At 42.1% G+C, this 18,099-nt stretch overlaps 1 protein-coding gene across 4 annotated transcripts in view; it reads right to left on the minus strand.

Moving 5' to 3' along the window:
* CCNT1 (cyclin T1) overlaps positions 1 to 18,099 on the minus strand; it is a 95,076-nt gene that overhangs the window by 24,817 nt on the left and 52,160 nt on the right. For 2 of the 4 annotated variants that reach the window (XM_077297453.1, XM_077297451.1), the window contains 5 exons: positions 16,344 to 16,397; positions 9,275 to 9,335; positions 8,408 to 8,470; positions 5,056 to 5,101; positions 2,564 to 2,727 (listed from right to left, as the gene is read on the minus strand). In XM_077297453.1, the coding sequence (XP_077153568.1) occupies positions 2,564 to 2,727; positions 5,056 to 5,101; positions 8,408 to 8,470; positions 9,275 to 9,335; positions 16,344 to 16,397 (388 nt within the window). Of the gene's footprint in view, positions 1 to 2,563; positions 2,728 to 5,055; positions 5,102 to 8,407; positions 8,471 to 9,274; positions 9,336 to 12,973; positions 13,161 to 16,343; positions 16,398 to 18,099 lie in introns of those variants that run through there. The other 2 variants (XM_077297454.1, XM_077297452.1) reach the window with 2 other exon arrangements.

Consider the following 18,099-nt stretch of genomic DNA (forward strand, 5'->3'; position numbering starts at 1 on the left):
CACTGCACTACATTCCTAATCACAAGCCAATATAGCGGTACAATGACCAAATCTCCCAAATGCAGGAGGAACCATAAATCTCAAAATTTCTTACCCTTCTCCCTCTCCATGATGCAGACACACGCCCCTATGCGCGTTTCGCCCACTGCTTCGTCTGGAGGCTAGCACGGTCAATAGTGACAGGTCATGTGACCGGTCACATGGTCCACAGTGGACAAATGGAGGAGCTTCTCTGGCACATGCAAATTGGGTCCGCTGGGTCCCGGAAATGCGACCGCGGATATCAAGCGTCACCGCACATGCGCGAGGGAGAATGAATATTTATTGCCCTCGATCATGTGCAGGAAGCATGTAGATGCCAGACCGAGCAAGACGCCCACCACAAATGCATCTGAAGAGAGGTAGTAACTGGATAGCAATGTAAGTGGTGTGAGGCATTTTAGCCAAGTGGCATATTAATAAAACCACGCACACCACAAATCCATCTGGAGAGGGGTAGTAGCTGGATAACAAATGTAAGTGGTTTAAGACATTGTAGTCATGTGGCATATTAATAAAACCAGCTACCATTACATAGAATACATATAAGAAAAATGTACACAATGCAATGACAGTGCATTATAAAGAAAAAAGACAAATGCACGCTTTGTGATATCATATTTATATGATGTATACGTTGTACGTTTATTATCTTTATTATTCCATTTGTCTTTTTTTCTTTATAAAATACTGTCATTACATTGTGTACACTCTTGAAAAAAACACCAGAACACAGGCAAAGGTGCTTACCTGTCCAGGCCTCTAAACAAATCCACTATCAGCGTGCAGCGGACCCAAATAAAGATGGCGACTACATAGATGCACGTTGCACTGCCATGTGTCCCGCGTGCAGTCCAGCATCTACACGCTTCCTGCACATGACCGAGGCCAATGAATATTCATTCTCTCTCGTGCTTGTGCGGTGACGCTTGATAGGCAGGGGCGTTCTGCAGGACCCGGCAGGTGCGACGTGCATGTGCTAGAGGAGCACCTCCATTTGTCCACTGAGGACCACGTGACCCGTCACTATGGAGATAAAAGGTCCTGCTGGTCATTGCAGACAGTATCCCCTTTACAAAGCGGCATCAGATACTCGAAACGCGCTTTGGGGCAGCCTCTCTTCTTTACATCTGTGGTAAGACATTTCTCCCCCCTCACCTTACACTGATTATGCCTATTTGGCCGGACTTTGCTATTTGATTCATGGGAGGGTGATGGATCTTTCTTGCCTGTAGCACAATCCACACACATGTCACTTGACATGGTGTGCTTGTGCTCCCCTTAGGCTGGTGCCCATTTGTTTGTTCTTTACACATCTATTTACATGTTTGTTTTGACTTTTATGATATTTGTTCTGCAATAAAAATTTACCGTTTTTAATCTCATACTCAGTTTTCTCCTGTGTTTGAGTCACGCTGTAAGAGATGAATTATGTTGAAGACAGCTAAATCTGAAGTCATTGGAGTACTAACATAGCACTAACATCACACCAGGAAAAGCCCAACCATTCAGCAATCATGGATATAGAGAATATTAATAAAAAAAAACAAGAAAACAAAAGGAAAAAGCCTAAAGCATGAAGGTAAGACACAGGTCTGGTTGCAATAAATCTAACATACATTGCCAGCTGCATAGTCAATACTTTTTACGACTTAAAGGGAACCTACCACCCCGTTTTTTAAAAATTAGATAAAAATAGTGTGAAATAGGGGCAGAGCTGGGCTTTACATTAGGGCCTTTTTGGTGCCTTTACACCCCCGTTAGGCTGCCCAAATACCTTTGTGAAGTGGCCGTTTTCTGCTGTCACTCAAGTGGGTCAGGTCGGATGGGCGTGGTCACAGCGCTGTTTGTCCCCCAGGATCCTGCTCATCATTACGTTGGTGGCGTAGTGGTGTGCGCATGTCCAAAGAAGATCCACTGCCCAGGAGATGAATAACGGCGCGGTCTTCGCTATTCAGCCGTTTACCGGTGGGCGCGGCCATCTTTCCTGTGGCCGCGCCTGCGCAGATGGAGCGCTCTGCTGCCCGGGACTTCAGGAAAATGGCCGCGGCATTCCGCGCGTGCGCAGATGGAGATCGCGGCGGCCATTTTCCTGAAGTCTCGGGCAGCAGAGCGCTCCATCTGCGCAGGCGCGGCCACAGGAAAGATGGCCGCGCCCACCGGTAAACGGCTGAATAGCGAAGACCGCGCCGTTATTCATCTCCTGGGCAGTGGATCTTCTTTGGACATGCGCACACCACTACGCCACCAACGTAATGATGAGCAGGATCCTGGGGGACAAACAACGCTGTGACCACGCCCATCCGACCTGACCCACTTGAGTGACAGCAGAAAACGGCCACTTCACAAAGGTATTTGGGCAGCCTAACGGGGGTGTAAAGGCACCGAAAAGGCCCTAATGTAAAGCCCAGCTCTGCCCCTATTTCACACTATTTTTATCTAATTTTTTAAAAAACGGGGTGGTAGGTTCCCTTTAAATATTAGGATACTTTAATAAACATTATAGAGAATAAGAAATACATACCATCCAAAAGCTTCAGTGTCACTGTCACATCCACATACTCCCACCATGGCTTCCCATCTGTTGACACAGGGATCTCCCAGTTAGACCACTTACAAGCCAAATGGATGCAGACACACGCCACTACTGGAGGGGTGTACTGGAGGCTGAACGTAGTTAAATGCAAACTACAGATAAAAGAAATTTAAAATTTAGTTCTCGGCAACTGGAGTGTTAAAATACCATTCTGTAGATCTTTAGAACTCTAGAGATCTAGAAAAGTGTAGCTGAGGATGTCTATATATCAACTTCTATTTACATAGGTGCTTCTGAGCAAAGCATACCAAGACAGTGTAAAAAATACTGCTAAATTCTCAGCTGTGGATCCTGGCATAATCTCAACTACCAAAGGTGACCATGCTCAACTGCGCATGTGTATGGTCTAGGTATAAAGAAGCGAATTAGCCAACACCTGACGTTCAGCATGCCTGATCCTTCTTTCCTCCAACATCTGCTGTAAAGGGTCAGGACAATGTCTTACAGGTGCATCTCACAAAATTAGAATATCATCAAAAAGTTCATTTATTTCAGTTCTTCAATACAAAAAGTAAAACTCATATATATTATATAGAGTCATTAAACAGAATTATTTATTTTAAGTGTTTATTTCTGTTAATGTTGATGATTATGGCTTACAGCCAATGAAAACCCAAAAGTCAATATCTCAGTAAATTAGAATACTTTGTAACACCAGCTTGAAAAATGATTTTAAAATCCAAAATGTCGGCCTACTGAAATGTATGTTCAGTAAATGCACTCAATACTTGGTCAGGGCTCCTTTTGCATCAATAAGGCGTGGCATGGAGGCAATCAGCCTGTGGCACTGCTGAGGTGTTATGGAAGCCCAGGTTGCTTTGATAGCAGCTTTCAGCTCATCTGCATTGTTGAGTATGGTGTCTCTCATCTTCCTATTGACAATACCCCATAGATTATGGGGTTAAGATCAGGCGAGTTTGCTCCCCAATCAAGCGCAGTGATACTGTTGTTTTTAAACCAAGGATTGATACTTTGGAGGTGGACAGGTGCCATGTCCTGCTGGAGAATGAAATTTCCATCTCCAAACAGTTTGTCGGCAGAGGTAAGCATGAAGTGCTCTAAAATTTCCTGGTAGACGGCTGCGCTGATTTTGGTCTTGAAAAAAACAGTGGACCTACAGCAGGAGCCGACATGACTCACCAAACCATCACTGATTGTGGAAACGTCACACTAGACCTCCAGCAGCTTGGATTGTGTCCCTCTCCACTCTTCCTCCAGACTCTGGGACCTTGATTTCCAAATGAAATGCAAAATTTACTTTCATCTGAAACACGACCTTGGACCACTGAGCAACAGTCCAGTTCTTTTTCTCCTTGGCCCAGGTAAGACTCTTCTGGTGTTGTCTGTTGGTCATAAGTGGCTTCACACAAGGAATGTGACTCTTGTAGCCCATGTCCTGGATACATCTGTGTGTGGAAGCAATGACTCCAGCAGCAGTCCACTCCTTGTGAATCTCACCCAAATTTTGGAATGGCCTTTTCTTAACAACCCTTTCAAGGCTGCGGTTTTCCCGGTTGCTTGTGCACCTTTTTCTACCACAGTTTTTCCTTCCACTCAACTTTCCATTAATATGCTTGGATACAGCACTCTGTGAACAGCCAGCTTCTTTAGCAATGACCTTTCGTGGCTTACCCTCCTTGTGGATTGTGTCAATGACTGCCTTCTGGACATCTGTCAAGTCAGCAGTATTCGCCATGATTGTGAAGCCTACTGAAGCAGACTAAGGGACCTTTTTAAACACTTAGAAGCCTTTGTAGGTGTTTTTTGTTAATTATTTTAATTTACTGAGATAATGACTTTTGAGTTTTCATTGGCTGTAAGCCATAATCACCAACATTAACAGAAATAAACGCTTGAAATAGATCACTCTGTTTGTAATGACTCTATATATGAGTTTAACTTTTTCAATTAAAGAACTAAAATAAATTAACTTTTGATGGTATTATAATTTTGTGAGAAGCACCTGTATATTAGATGATGGGTAGGTTTTGCTGTGGGCACCTCAAATTGTACTATGAAAAAATGTTAACACTGTCTGCAGCAGTTTTATCAACAGACTGTTTTACTGTATTTTAAACATCACTAAGCTTTGACCATTTTAGTGCTAGAAGTGACAATTTTTCTAACACAATCATTCATCTTAAAAGGGTTTTCTAAGAATTATTTTACTGATAAACACTACCTGAGGTTAAAAATAACAAACTTCGATACACTCATATATTCATCCCTGTTGCTTCCACCAGTATTTTTTGACAGGCAAAATTAAGTAGACATCACCTTTAAGTGGAAACCAAAATCACAAGTGGACTTTGTGTATAGTGTTCAAAGACACAGTGATTGGGAAAGCTGAGCACATACTCTATGTTAAAATTAATTACATTTTTCAGCCTATACACTTAATAATAAGTGCAGAAATTAACCTGTTCGTTGCCATGAAGTAGGATGTCTGAGCCAAGTCCTTGCTTGCTGAGGATAAATAGAGAGATTATTTAAATGGATGAATTATCCTGACTGAAGGCTATTTCACACATTGCAATATTATTTCAGGCTCTGTAGAACTTTCACAGACGATCATCATAATTACTTTAAGGCTATGTGCACACGTAGGAAAAGAGGTGCAGAATTTTCTGCACAAAATCCACATCTCCTGGCAGAATCCGCAGCCGCGGATTTGCCACGGTTTTTATGCGGATTTTGTGCGGTTATTATGCGGAATTGATGCGGATTTTGCCAGTGCGGATTTCTATCATGGAGGGGTGCAGAAATGCTGCAGATCCGCACAAAAGAAGTGACATGCACTTCTTTGAAATCCGCAGCAATTCCGCACTGATTTTTCTGCACAGCTATTTTTTTTCCCCATAGAATAACATTATACTGTACATCACAGTGCGGATCTGCAGCGTTTCTGAGCGGAAAAATCTGCTGCGGATCCGCAGCAAATCCGCATCGTGTGCACATAGCCTAAGGCCTTGTTCACACTATCCTTTTTTTGCTGCAGATTTTTCAGCTGCGGATTTGGAAAAACCGCAGTGCAAAACCGCGGTGGTTTTCACTGCGGTTTTTTGTGCGGTTTCTACTGCGGATTCCACTGCGGGTTTCCAACTGCACTTTCCTATTGGTGCAGGTGGAAAACCGCTGCGGAATCCGCAGAAAGAATTGACATGCTACTTCTTTTTTTCCGCAGAAAATCCGCGCTGATTTTCAAGCGGAAAAACGCAAAGTGGGCACAGCGGTTTTTGTTTTCCATAGGGTAACATTGTACTGTACCCTGCATGGAAAACGGCTGCGGATCCGCAGCTGCAAATCCGCTGCGGATCCGCAGCAAAAACCGCAAAGTGTGAACATAGCCTTAAAGAGAACCTGTCACATGATTCAACATGCCCAAAACAAGAGCAGGACAGCCACTTAACTGTTTCTACAAGAAGCGGCACCATGCAGCAGTCTGCATGCTCGGCCACTGCTCCACACAACTCTTCTCACTATGGCCAGTCATTCTCCTGATCGCAAGTTTCAGAGAAAGGAAGCCAACACTCTAAGATTCATCCTCTAATGAGTGTTTAGGTGACAGATCTTATTTTTGAGAAAACCTATTAAAAGATTCTGATAACATGGCACTTAAATGGGATATTTAGGACTATATTAATTTTTTTACTATGGGCCTAAGAACTAACAGACCTCTGCCAGCACAGAGTGGTACCAGACCGCTCCTGCAGCTTCCACCGACAGTTTATTGGCTTCTCTTCCACTTTGTTGATGGAGCATGACTGCCGATGTCACGATGATTGACAACCAGCTCCCCCCACCGCCAAACTGTGGGAAATCGGCTGACAATCAGCATGATGTCGGCACTCGCGTCACGTAAAAAAGCAGCCCGGAAGAGGAAGCAGCTACCGTATTTTGTGGAGTATAAGACGCACCGGATTATAAGACGCACCTCAAATTTTGAGAAGAATAGGAAAAAAAAACACAACTTTTTTTAATAAAATGGTCATGCTTCTTATAATCCATGTGTCTTATTGCTTACCGGGTGTGGTGGCTGCGGTGAAGCGGGGTCCAAGGGTCGCTGGAGGCAAGATCTCGGGAGATCTCAGCACCAAGATCTCCATCTGCACATGCGCCGCCCCTGGCAGCATTTTCCCAGAGTCCACACATAAAAAACCATGTAACTGCGGGGGCTCTGGTCTTTCACAAAATTTTGGCAAAGCCCCGACAGTACCGAACACCCGCAGCGGCGCGCCGCACATCCGAACACCCCTTCATCGCAGCCTGCAGCAACGCTCCACTTTTGCCTCCTCCAGCAGCGACCCTGCTCCACCGCGGCCAGTAAAATATATCCGCTTTATAAGATGCACCCCCATTTTCCCCCCAAATTTGGGGGGGAAGTGTGTCTTATAATCCGAAAAATACGGTAAGACTACTTTCACACATCAGTTTTTTGCCATCAGGCACAATCCGGTGAATTTTTTAAAAAAAACGGATGCGGCAAAAGTTGCTGCAGGATCCGTTTTTTTTCTCATAGACTTGTATTAGTGACGGATGGCCTCATGTTTCATCCGTTTTTCGCCGGATCCATCGAAAATTATTTTTCCGGCGGCCGGACATATATACTAACGCTTTTTGTTAGTCAGTCTCTCTCTCTCTCTTCCCCGGATTGAGTCTGATGGCAAAAAACTAATGTATGAAAGTAGCCTTAATCTCTGGCAGAAGCAGTCAGTGACCGCTCTGGATAGAACAAGCAGATAATTAGCAACTACCTGCCTGTTTTTTTTTTTTTTTTTACTATGAGCCAAATAACGTATATAGTCCTAGTTCCCCCTTTAATGGTCAGGTCTATGGTGGCCCAACAAATATTACTTTGAATTTAAGCATCAGTGAAATCTGACACATTTAAAAACACAATGCCTGACTAGGAGGACAAGACAATACACTTAGGGCATGTTCACACGTGGCGTTTTGCTGTGTTTTTTTAAGCAAATTTTCAGCTACGTTTTACAGTACCAGCAATCATGCACACAGCTTGTTTTTTTTTTGTCCTCAGTATTTTGTGCTTTGCTTGCTTTTTGCAGAATAGAGCATGCCACTTCTTTCAGTACTTTTTCAGCGTTTTTTCACCACCCATTACTTTCAATGGGTGAAAAAACAAAGGTATCAGTTTTTTTGTGCCAAAACTTTTTAAAATAGAATATGATTTATTTATTTTTTTTGTCACTAAACTTTATCAGCATGCATAAGAGACAAATGTGGCATGACAACAATGCGGAAAAAAAAAACGCAAGAAAAAACAAGCAAAACCTGCTTCTTTTTTATTTATTTTTTTTACATTTTTATAATGCTGTTTTTCTTGTGTGACTTTAGAACTACAAGTGCTTGCTAAAGGGAACAGTTTATCTGTTTTAAACAGTTTTTTCTGCAGCAAAACCTGTTCTCTTGGAAGTAAAGACGTTGCAGGAAAAAAACTGCAGAAAAACCCCACAGCAAAAACGCCACGTGTGTGCATAGCTTAGATTGTTTACAACAGATAAACTGTTCCCTCAAGCAAGAAATTGTAGTTCTAAAGTCATACTAGAAAAGGATTACCATGATAAAAATGTAAAAAAAAAACCACTTGTCTGGACTTGTTTGTGGACTATGAAGGGACCACTATGCACTCTAGTTTCTAGTGCACTATGTACTATGCACTAGAAAGTCAAACTAATCGAGAGTAATACATGGATGAGCCGGGGCTACCAACTCTCTGCTTTGGCTAACAGTACTAGCATACTGAATGCTCACCTCTTACCAGCTGCGTGCACTTTACTACATGAGTGTGTGGGTGATCAATGGTAATTTCAAACCCTGAAAAAAAGACAGTACTTCAGATATCAAGGTGAAAAGAGGACAACTTGGGCTACAGAGAAGCATCAGAATTTACTAGAGAAGATATTCATGGTAAGGGAAAGTTGCACAAGTCTATTAACTCTAATATTAAACATTTACTGCCAGCCACAATAACATGTTCATGAGACAGTGTTGTATGCTGCTAGTCAGATCAAACATTAAGAACTATTTTAGGAAATACTTGAAAGTAAAAAAAACAAAAAAACACACTACTCACACAATTATGTCCCCTCCCACCTTTATTTACCTTCTTGCAGCTGATTAATTGCAGTCTACCCATATGACCACTGCAGCCAATCACCGGTGTCAATGGTGATGTCTGAATGTCTGGAACAAGAACACTTAGAACTGTGGATTGGCTTCAACAGTCAAGTGGGTGGGTGGACCTTACCTGATCAGTTGCAGGAAGGTAAACAGTGACTGGTGGGGACAACCAGATGTTAAATGGGGAATGTTTTCTTTTTCTTTTCTATTTTAAAGCGTTTCCAGCTTTCCCAAAAGATTATTTTTTTCAATATGCTGTACAACAGCATTAATGAGACTATAAATGTACAATAGCTAGTTACTGTTCTTTGCAGACAAATCAACAAAATAAAAAGAGCACATATCAACACAAGCATGTAATAAGACCCTTGAGCTGCAAGAAAATCATCCAACACATAGTGCTACTGTGCAGACTCTTCGTCCAGGTCAGTCTTGTTCCATGGCTGGGATCAAGGCTTAGTTGGGGCTTTCCATTTTCAGCCATCCTGGAAGACTTACCCAGGGTCTGCAGTATAATGCTCTCTAGAATGACCAGGTCTTGGGCTTGTTGCAGGTATGCCTGTTGTTGAGAGGACAGGCAAATTACTCACTGGCAAGCACTCTGTACAAAACAACCACAGTATGCAGGAGGACTCACCAACTGGTCATGGGCCTGCAGTAACTAAGGTTATTGCGAAATGTTATACTCTATGAGTATGATGAAGAAGAAAATGTGTAATAAAAAGAAATCAATCATGTTCTGATTAAATAATATTGGTAGTGAGAACAGACCAAACCCAGTTGGCGAGCCTACTTGCTAAATATAGCTGCCAAGCAACAGAGGCAAAAGATCCAGTGAAAACAATGCTACATGCAAACAAGTAGATACACAAATATGCTCCGCAAACTATCCCTCCAGCTCAGGAATGGTTCAGTTTCCTGCATTTTGCTGAACTTATACAATGTGTCTGTGTTAAGTCCTAGAATTCAAGGAATACAAAGTGTCCAAACAAGACAAAAACTGTTGCAGCATTTTTTGCGTGCTTTTTTTGCATGCATTTTTTCCCTGTGCATTCAATGGGTCAAAAACGCAGGCAAAACAAACAAAGAATTGACAGGCTGCGGATTTAAACGCACAGCAAATCCTGAAAGCAAAAATACTGATCATGTCCACAGCACTTCAGAATTCTCATTGACTTTGCAGGCATAAGAATTCCCTAGCATTTTTGGGCCAATTCCGCGTGGAAAAAAATGCAGCAAAAATGCACCGTGTTTCACGATAATGTCAAAAATGCTGTATTATATTGTGTTTAGTTTCAGAAGGACATGGCTTTCTACACACACACACACAATGCAGCTGCGACCCCCCTTTCTCCCCCCCTGCATTCCTCCACCCAAAGGCAAAGCCTAGAGCATCCACACTGGGTAACTTGACACTAGTGTGTGAGCAGGGTGTGGCTCTAAACTGCAGGTGACCAATCCTGCAAAGCCACCCGTTGTCCCTCCCCTCTCACTCAGGAATACCTTTGTCTGAGACTTTGGAAAAACGTAAATAACTATCAGATCAGTGCATATCATTAACCAGCCCTTTAGTGATGTCACAAGCTCAGAAGTATAAGTCACTATACTCTTAGCCCAACCTTCAGTCTTGGCCAGGGAAGCGATCTAACACCAGCGTGGCAAAGCTGTTCCATGCATCTGGATGTATTTATCCTCCTAAGCCACAGGCCAGCCAAGATGATACCATGACATAACCTGTTAGTGCTTTTTTCAACGTTAATCCTATTTTATTTTGCAATCTGTAATGTATATACGAATTGTCTCCTTTCTAATATCTTTTATAGTTTGTAAACACTGCCTAATTTTTCATGGAGTAAAATATTTAATTGCTAGCTTGTCTCTTCTGCACTATATGACTGTGAGTCCTCTGAAGTGAATTGCGCTACTGATTTGGGTTGGCTCCAGAACCGTTAATCAGAGCTGGTGGCAGCATACTTTGTGCGATTGGGAATCTTTTCAGCGACGGCGGCGTTGATAATTATTGTTCCCGCCTGCGTGTGAGTAGTTATATTGCCCTCGCTGCAGTGTGCCCAATAGCCAGTACACAGCAGGCAGCCTTTTTGGCGACTAATTACCCAAGGTGCAGTACCTAGTCTTACCTGAGGGTAAGGGGGGCGCCAGAGAGCTGCAAGTTCCAAACCGAACTGGGAAGTGGGATATAGATAAATCCTTTTCAGAAGGAACCAGGGGCAACCAAACAACCCCGGTTCATGACACATTGGTGCAAGTAGTAGGGGCGATAAAGATATCCTCCCCGGGATCCCTGACAGTGTGCACATAGCCATATGGTTTGTGCCCACGATCAGGAAAAGCATTGTTTTGGAAGCAGCTCACCAGCACTGCGTCCAAAACTATGCGTTCTACATTAGAAGCACAGTGGCTGGGATTTCTATAAATCCCGTCCCCACTGTGCTTCTATTTAACACTGTGTAAACACACCGGTGGTGATTATTCACGAGCCGCACCATGTTAAATTATCTGCAGCGGAGACGCTAGTCTCTGCAGCATAGTCTCACCCATAGCCATTCATTAGATGTGGTATATCTGCACGGTTCACTGAACACACGAGTATTTAACTGCGTGACTAGAAGGCAGCGTTTTGGATACAGTGAAAATACCCTTGTTTCCAAAACGCTGTTATTTCCTGATCATGGGCAGATAGCCTTAAGCAACCACATGCACTAGACACCTGTCTGACTGCTTCCCAAGACCTGCACAATCATTGGTAACTATGATCAAAGCAGGAAAACTAGAAACACTGAATGGCTTTAAGAGGTATGGATTGTGGAAGGTTTTTAAAATGTTTGGGCAGTGTACATACGAGTCTATAAGGACACTTCAGACCATCTTTCCTGAGTATGCAACTGCATAAGAATAATGCAGCCAGGAGACGCTGTCAGAAAGAGTTTCTCATGTCTCCACCTTCCTGATCGCTGCATACATCACAATGAATAAGCATTGTGTGTCCCATCCCAGCAAAAACGTGGACTTGCAGGTCCTGGTGGGTCTTAGCAGACCCAGATCAGCTCTATACAGTGTGCACGCAAATAATATAATCTACCAGACCTTCGGAAGATGGCGTGGTGCTCTAGTCTAGGGCTGGTTCCCCAATCACATTTGTAGAAAGAAAAACGTCTCTCGCGTCTTGAAGTTCAAAGCTGAAGGTTAACCTGGAATGGCTCCTAATGATCAGGCATGCTTTGTCATTTCTGAAATCATTGGTCTTCAGAAAGTGTTTGCAATGATAAGGTTTGCTTTGTAGAGGCAGTACTTGTACACCGTTTCATACAGTGCTTAGCCCTATTCCACAACTGCTATAAGCCAGAATACTGCAAAAAACGCTTAGCTAATTAAAGAGAAATGACAGTCCATCATTACTTTAAGACATCAAGGTCAGTTAATCTGGATAATTGCTAGAGCTGTGATGATATCCTCAAGTGCAGTCATGAAAACCATCAATCACCATGAATAAATGGTCTCTCATGAGGACCACCTCAGAAAAGGAAAACCAAGAATTACTTCTGCTGGAGAGGATAAGTTCATCAATTACCAGTCTCAACACCTTACATACGGTAATAGCTCTTGTCGTGCAGAAAAACTGCAAAATCCATAAAGACATCTCCGAAGAGGGAACATATCACCCTCGCATTGAACATATGGGATTAATTATAACTAGGGAAGTGAGAAAGACCTGACACGTCAAGATGCCATGAACAGGTAAATACACCAGGGGATCTTCTGAGAGCCAGCTACCAAGTCTAGGATTCATATAGTCAGAGGAGGAGAAGTACTATTTTTGAAGCAAGAGCTTTCTCTGTTCAAAGTAATTATCTCAGACACTCTGGAGCCAGAGTTCAGTGATGAATATTGGGGTTTACATCAATCCGATATTTTTGGGAGATATGTTTTCAGCGTTGTGGCGAAGTGACGAACATAAATTCACTCATATCACCGTAAGCCCTAACACCTCCAACTTAAATATCGGATGGATGATGCTATCCATGCCATGTTTTATCTCTATAGAAAGATAGTGATAGGAAACATGACAATAATATCTCCCAGTGCTTCATCCGGGGTGAAGATATCCTGAAAATTGGGGATCTCATAATCTTCTTAAGGCCTAGCACATCCCACAACCAGCCCCCCATATGAGCTTACCATGGGTAGGAATGTGGACGTAACCTTGAGCTAATAAAAATCAGAGTTTGGATTTTTGTCATTTGTCAGTTCTGGAAGACACAGTGCTCTGTGATTCTGTCCATTACTCTAATGAGCGCTTCCCTCCGCTAAGCTCTGAGCCATTTCCGTGACACAGGTTTAGTACTTGGAGCTGTAAAGCTGTCAGAGTAAAAAGGGGAGTGCTTTGAGATATCTAAACTTTAACAGATACTGTGGTTTGAGTCACATTTTTCTTTACCCCTTATTTCTACATGTGTCTGTTTTGAAATTTTTGTAGCTTTAGTCTGAATCTACAATGTGCAAATTCCAATAAAAACAAGGAAAAGTACTCCTTGACCAGGTGTATCCAAACATTTGACTGGTACTGTATATATCTTAAAGGGAGGCTGAAATCTTTCCCAAGTTCACAAAACCACCACCATGAATTTATTGCTACATGAATACCCTAGCCAACAAGCCCTTTTTAGTGTTTAAAGGATAACTGTGTTTAGCAAGAAACAATTTTATAAGTTTGGTGGTGATATGCGAATTAGTGGGTGACTAATTGAGGAGGCATTGCTTTCTCCAGAATAGTCATCCCACTAATCATGCTATCACACCCTGTGGGTGGAAGTAACATGATTTGCAAGAGTGGCGTCATCCCCGACTCTTCGTAATGGTCGTCTGTATCCTACGTCACTGCAGCCTCTCTGTGCATGCACATAATGAAGCTAGATACAGTACACTCAGCTTACTGCACATTTTTAGTGAGGTAGAAATTTACTAAGAGTTGGCAGAGATGACACGCTTGAAAATCATGTTAGTCGCGTTAGTAGTGCATGTTAATATGATTAGTGGAAAGACTAGTCTGAGGAAAACAATGCCCCCTCGATTAATTACCAACTAAGTAGCATGAAATCCTTCAAAGTTACAATATTGTCTACAATCCTGTAGACAATCTCCTATCTCTCAGATCACTATCTTCTTGACCTTCTACAATATGGTTTCCGCTCTTTACATCCTACCAAATTGCCCTTACTGAAGTCTCTAACGATCTAACAGCTAAATCTAATGGCCACTACTACCTGCTGATTCTCCTGGATCTCAGGGCTGTGGAGTCGGTAAGCCAAACCTCCGACTCCTCAATTTCCATGACACCGACTCCAACTCCACAGCCCTGCTGGATCTCTCTGCAGCATTTGACACTGTGGTTCACCAGATCCTCCTCACTACGCTCCTCTCTATCGGCCTGAAGGACACCGTTCTCTCCTCGTTCTCCTACCTCTCTGACTGTTCCTGCACTGTATCTTTTTCCAGCTCTTACACCACTCCTCGTTCTCTAACTATTCTCAGGGCTCTGTCCTAGGCTCCCTTCTCGTCTCTCTATATACCGACCTTATTGTACAATCAATAGATTTGGGTACCGGTATCATCTCTATGCTGATGACACTTAATTATACACTTCTTTCCCTGACATCACTCCAGCCTAATACAAAATACCAAGGATTGTTTGTCCAATGTCTCTAACATAATGTCCTCTTTCTATCCGAAACTGAATTTTTCCAAAACTGAACTTGTGTTTCTTCCTTATACTAACCTTACTCTAGCTGACATTGAAATTACCTTGGAGGGTTCAACCATAACTCTGAAGCGGCACACCCACTGTCTTGGGGTTATATTTGACACTCAACTTTCCTTCATTTCCTATATCCGATCACTCACTCGCTTGTGTCACCTGCATCTTAAAAAAAAATCTCCAAAATCCGACCTTATTTCACCTTTCAAACTGCTAGAACTCTTACTGTCGCTCTTATTCACTCTCGTCTGGACTACTGCAACTATCTACTGATCGGTCTCCCCCTTTCTAAACTCTCTCCTATCTGTCCTGAATGCAGCAGCCTGGGTGGTATTTCTGTCCAGCTGCTTCACCAAAGCCTCCACCTTGTGCCAGTCTTTACACTGGTTACCATTCCGATACAGATGACAATATAAACTCATATCTCTCACCCACAAAACCCTCCACAGTTCTGCACCACGCTATATCTCCTCCCTCATCTCTATTGCCCTACACATTCCCTCCATTCTGAAACTGACCTAAGGCCCCTTTCACACATCAGTTTTTTGCTATCAGTCGCAATCCGTCGAATGTTAAAAAAAACGAATCTGGCGACTGATGCCGCTGGATCCGTTTTTTTTCTCATAGACTTGTATTAGGGACGGATTGCGATGGATGGCCTCATGTTTCATCCGTTGTTCGCCGGATCCGTCGAAAATTGTTTGTCCGGTGGCCGGAGACGATGGACAAAGTAACGTTTTACGTCGAAAAATCGGACAGCGTCGCCGTCTGTCGTTTTCTTGAATTTGGAAGCCTATGGGAGCCAGATCGTCAAATGACGGAATCTGGCGACAGATTCCATTTTTTTAAACTGAGCATGCTCCGATTTATTTAGGATCCAATTAGCCAGATCCGCTAGTCGGATCTGTTGAAAACACGAATCCGTCGCATCAGTTTTTCACAATCTGCGACTGATTCGTCGATCCAACGGATTGTGACTGACGGCAAAAAACTGATGTGTGAAAGGGGCCTAAAACTAACATCCTCCAAGTACCCCCGTCTCCAAGACTTCTCCTGTGATGTGTTAGTTCCCTGGAATGCACTACCCCACACGATCTGACTGATACCTAGCCCCCAAATTTTTAAGCATGTTTTAAAAACACTCTTTAAACAAGCCCATCACCTCAACTCACTACCCTAACTTTGCCCTCCTTCTAAACATTATTCAGAATCTGCTGCCTCCTCTTCATCTGTCTCCACACTCTCCATGCACATGATAACTGTACCTGATAATTGCACTTACACACACGGGCTGATGAGCAGATAATGCAGCTTTATATGAAAATTTATTTATTACAATTACTGAATCTGAAATAACCTGCAATTTCGACCTATTGTGTCCCCCCTACTTCCTTGTAGATTGTAACTTCCGAGCACGGCCCCCACTCCTCTAATGTAACTGTATAAACTGTCTTACCTTGCATTGAATTTATTGTCTGTACATGTCCCCGCTTAATTGTAAAGTGCTGCGGAATATGTTGGAGCTATATAAAATAAAATTATTATCATTATTATTAAACAATAAAAAGGGAATGTTAGATAGGATATTCACAAACAATAAATATATGGTGGTGGTGTGTTGGACCTGGGCAAGGTGTGAAGTTCCCTTTAATTAAGGTTATATATATATATATATATATATATATATATATGGTCTATTAGATGATCAATGATCAGTTATTATTTTTGTGCATATATTGAAAATTTCCACAAATACATAAATAAAATATAGTTAAATGATTGCAATATTCTTACCGTACATATATAACAGGAATGAGACCAAAAATTAAGCTGTGTAACTTTGCAATGCTATAAGAAAATTAAAATTTTTAACATCTTAGCAAATAACCTGATTAAGACAAATAAGAGCATAGTGTGAATATGACACCTGTGACTTAGGCTGGCAATACAAATTGGAAGGCTGTTCAGCCAGCAGCCATTTTAGCTGACACTCCCATACGCAAGAGAGCTCGCTCGGCCGAGCTCTCCTGCATTCTCTATGAGAGCGCGGCTGGCTGACACATTGGCCAGCAGCTTATCTCAGGGAGAACAATGCGATCGGCAGTCTGAAATCGGACATGCGTGATCAACATCTGCTCAGAACCATCATTTGACCTGTGCCTCATATACATTAGACCATCGCCTGAACCTGTCGATATCGGCAGGTTCAGCCAACTTAAGTGTAATGTGTATGGGGGCCTCAAGACACTTTTCAAACATGTATTGTATCAACAACTTGCCTGTATATATTAGTGCCTAAAAAGACATAAAGGCAAGACACAGCTTTGAAATGTACCTTTTAATTTTTTATATCCCGTACAGAAAACGAATTAACCATCTTTCATGGCTACCAAAAGGATAGCTGAAAGGCAAGATATTATTAAAAGACTACATGAAACTCATTATTTTATATTCATCATTTTCTGTATGAGATTCATCCAAAAAAGATGCCTTTCAAAGCTGTGCCAAGTCTATATGTACTTGTTAGCAGTAATTAATACAAGCAAGCTGGTGATACCGTGTACTGCATATGTGTTACTATCCACAGAGTGAATAGTGGCTAAGGGCTCATCACACATCGTTTTTTCATGTATGAGTGCTATACGTGTTTTTCATGAATGGCATTTGTACCTGTAATAGTCTATGAGTCTGTTCGCACGTCAGTGATTTTTTGAGGACTGAGTGGTCCGTGCAGAATTGCGCAGACATGTCTGTTAATGATCTAAGTGTCAGCTCAAATTCAGCATGATGCCATTCATGAGCTGCCCGTTTTTTACTGACTGACAGAAGGTGGAGAATTTTTTTTTTCTTCTCATCAGCGAAAAAACTGATGAAACTTTGATGAAAATCACTGATGAAACTTGGTCTGTTTTAAAGAGACAGCGGGTCTTCAGCAAGCCTACATCCACAGATCTGTGGTTTGATCTCAAAGATGTTTAGAACAACCTTACTTGTACCTACAAGAATTGATGCTGTTTTTAAGACAAAGGGTGGTCACCCCATATTGATTTGATTTCTCTTTTGCTCATTCACATTATATTTTGTTAATCGATAAAAAAAAATAACCATTAACACTTCTATTTTACCTTTGCAGTATTTTTAAAGTTGGATGAAACCTTTGCACAGTACTGTATGTTTTTTATTTTTTTTATTTTTGATGGGTTTGTAAGAAAATATATTATGGAATACCTGTTCGCATTAAACATTCCCTATTAAATGCTCTGCTCTATGGTCAATATGTGGACGTGTCGTGAAGAGGGTGTGCCAAGTGCCTATTTAATTCTTAGTTATACTCATAAGTGTATAATGTCTGAAAAAGTTTAGATAAAGCTAAAAAGCGCCATGAGTGTCTTAGGCTTAATCGGATCAAATAAACCTTTAGCTTTGAAGTTCAAGTCAGTGTCAGTCTTCATTTTATAGTGGGGTCAGACTGCATTTACCCTGTAACTGGAGGCTATTTGATTTACTTTAACCCCTTTCTGCCAGCGTACTATTCCGTCAGCTGGCAGAT

This window comes from Ranitomeya variabilis, chromosome 3, assembly GCF_051348905.1.
Source record: "Ranitomeya variabilis isolate aRanVar5 chromosome 3, aRanVar5.hap1, whole genome shotgun sequence".
Classification (NCBI taxonomy): Eukaryota; Metazoa; Chordata; class Amphibia; order Anura; family Dendrobatidae; genus Ranitomeya; species Ranitomeya variabilis.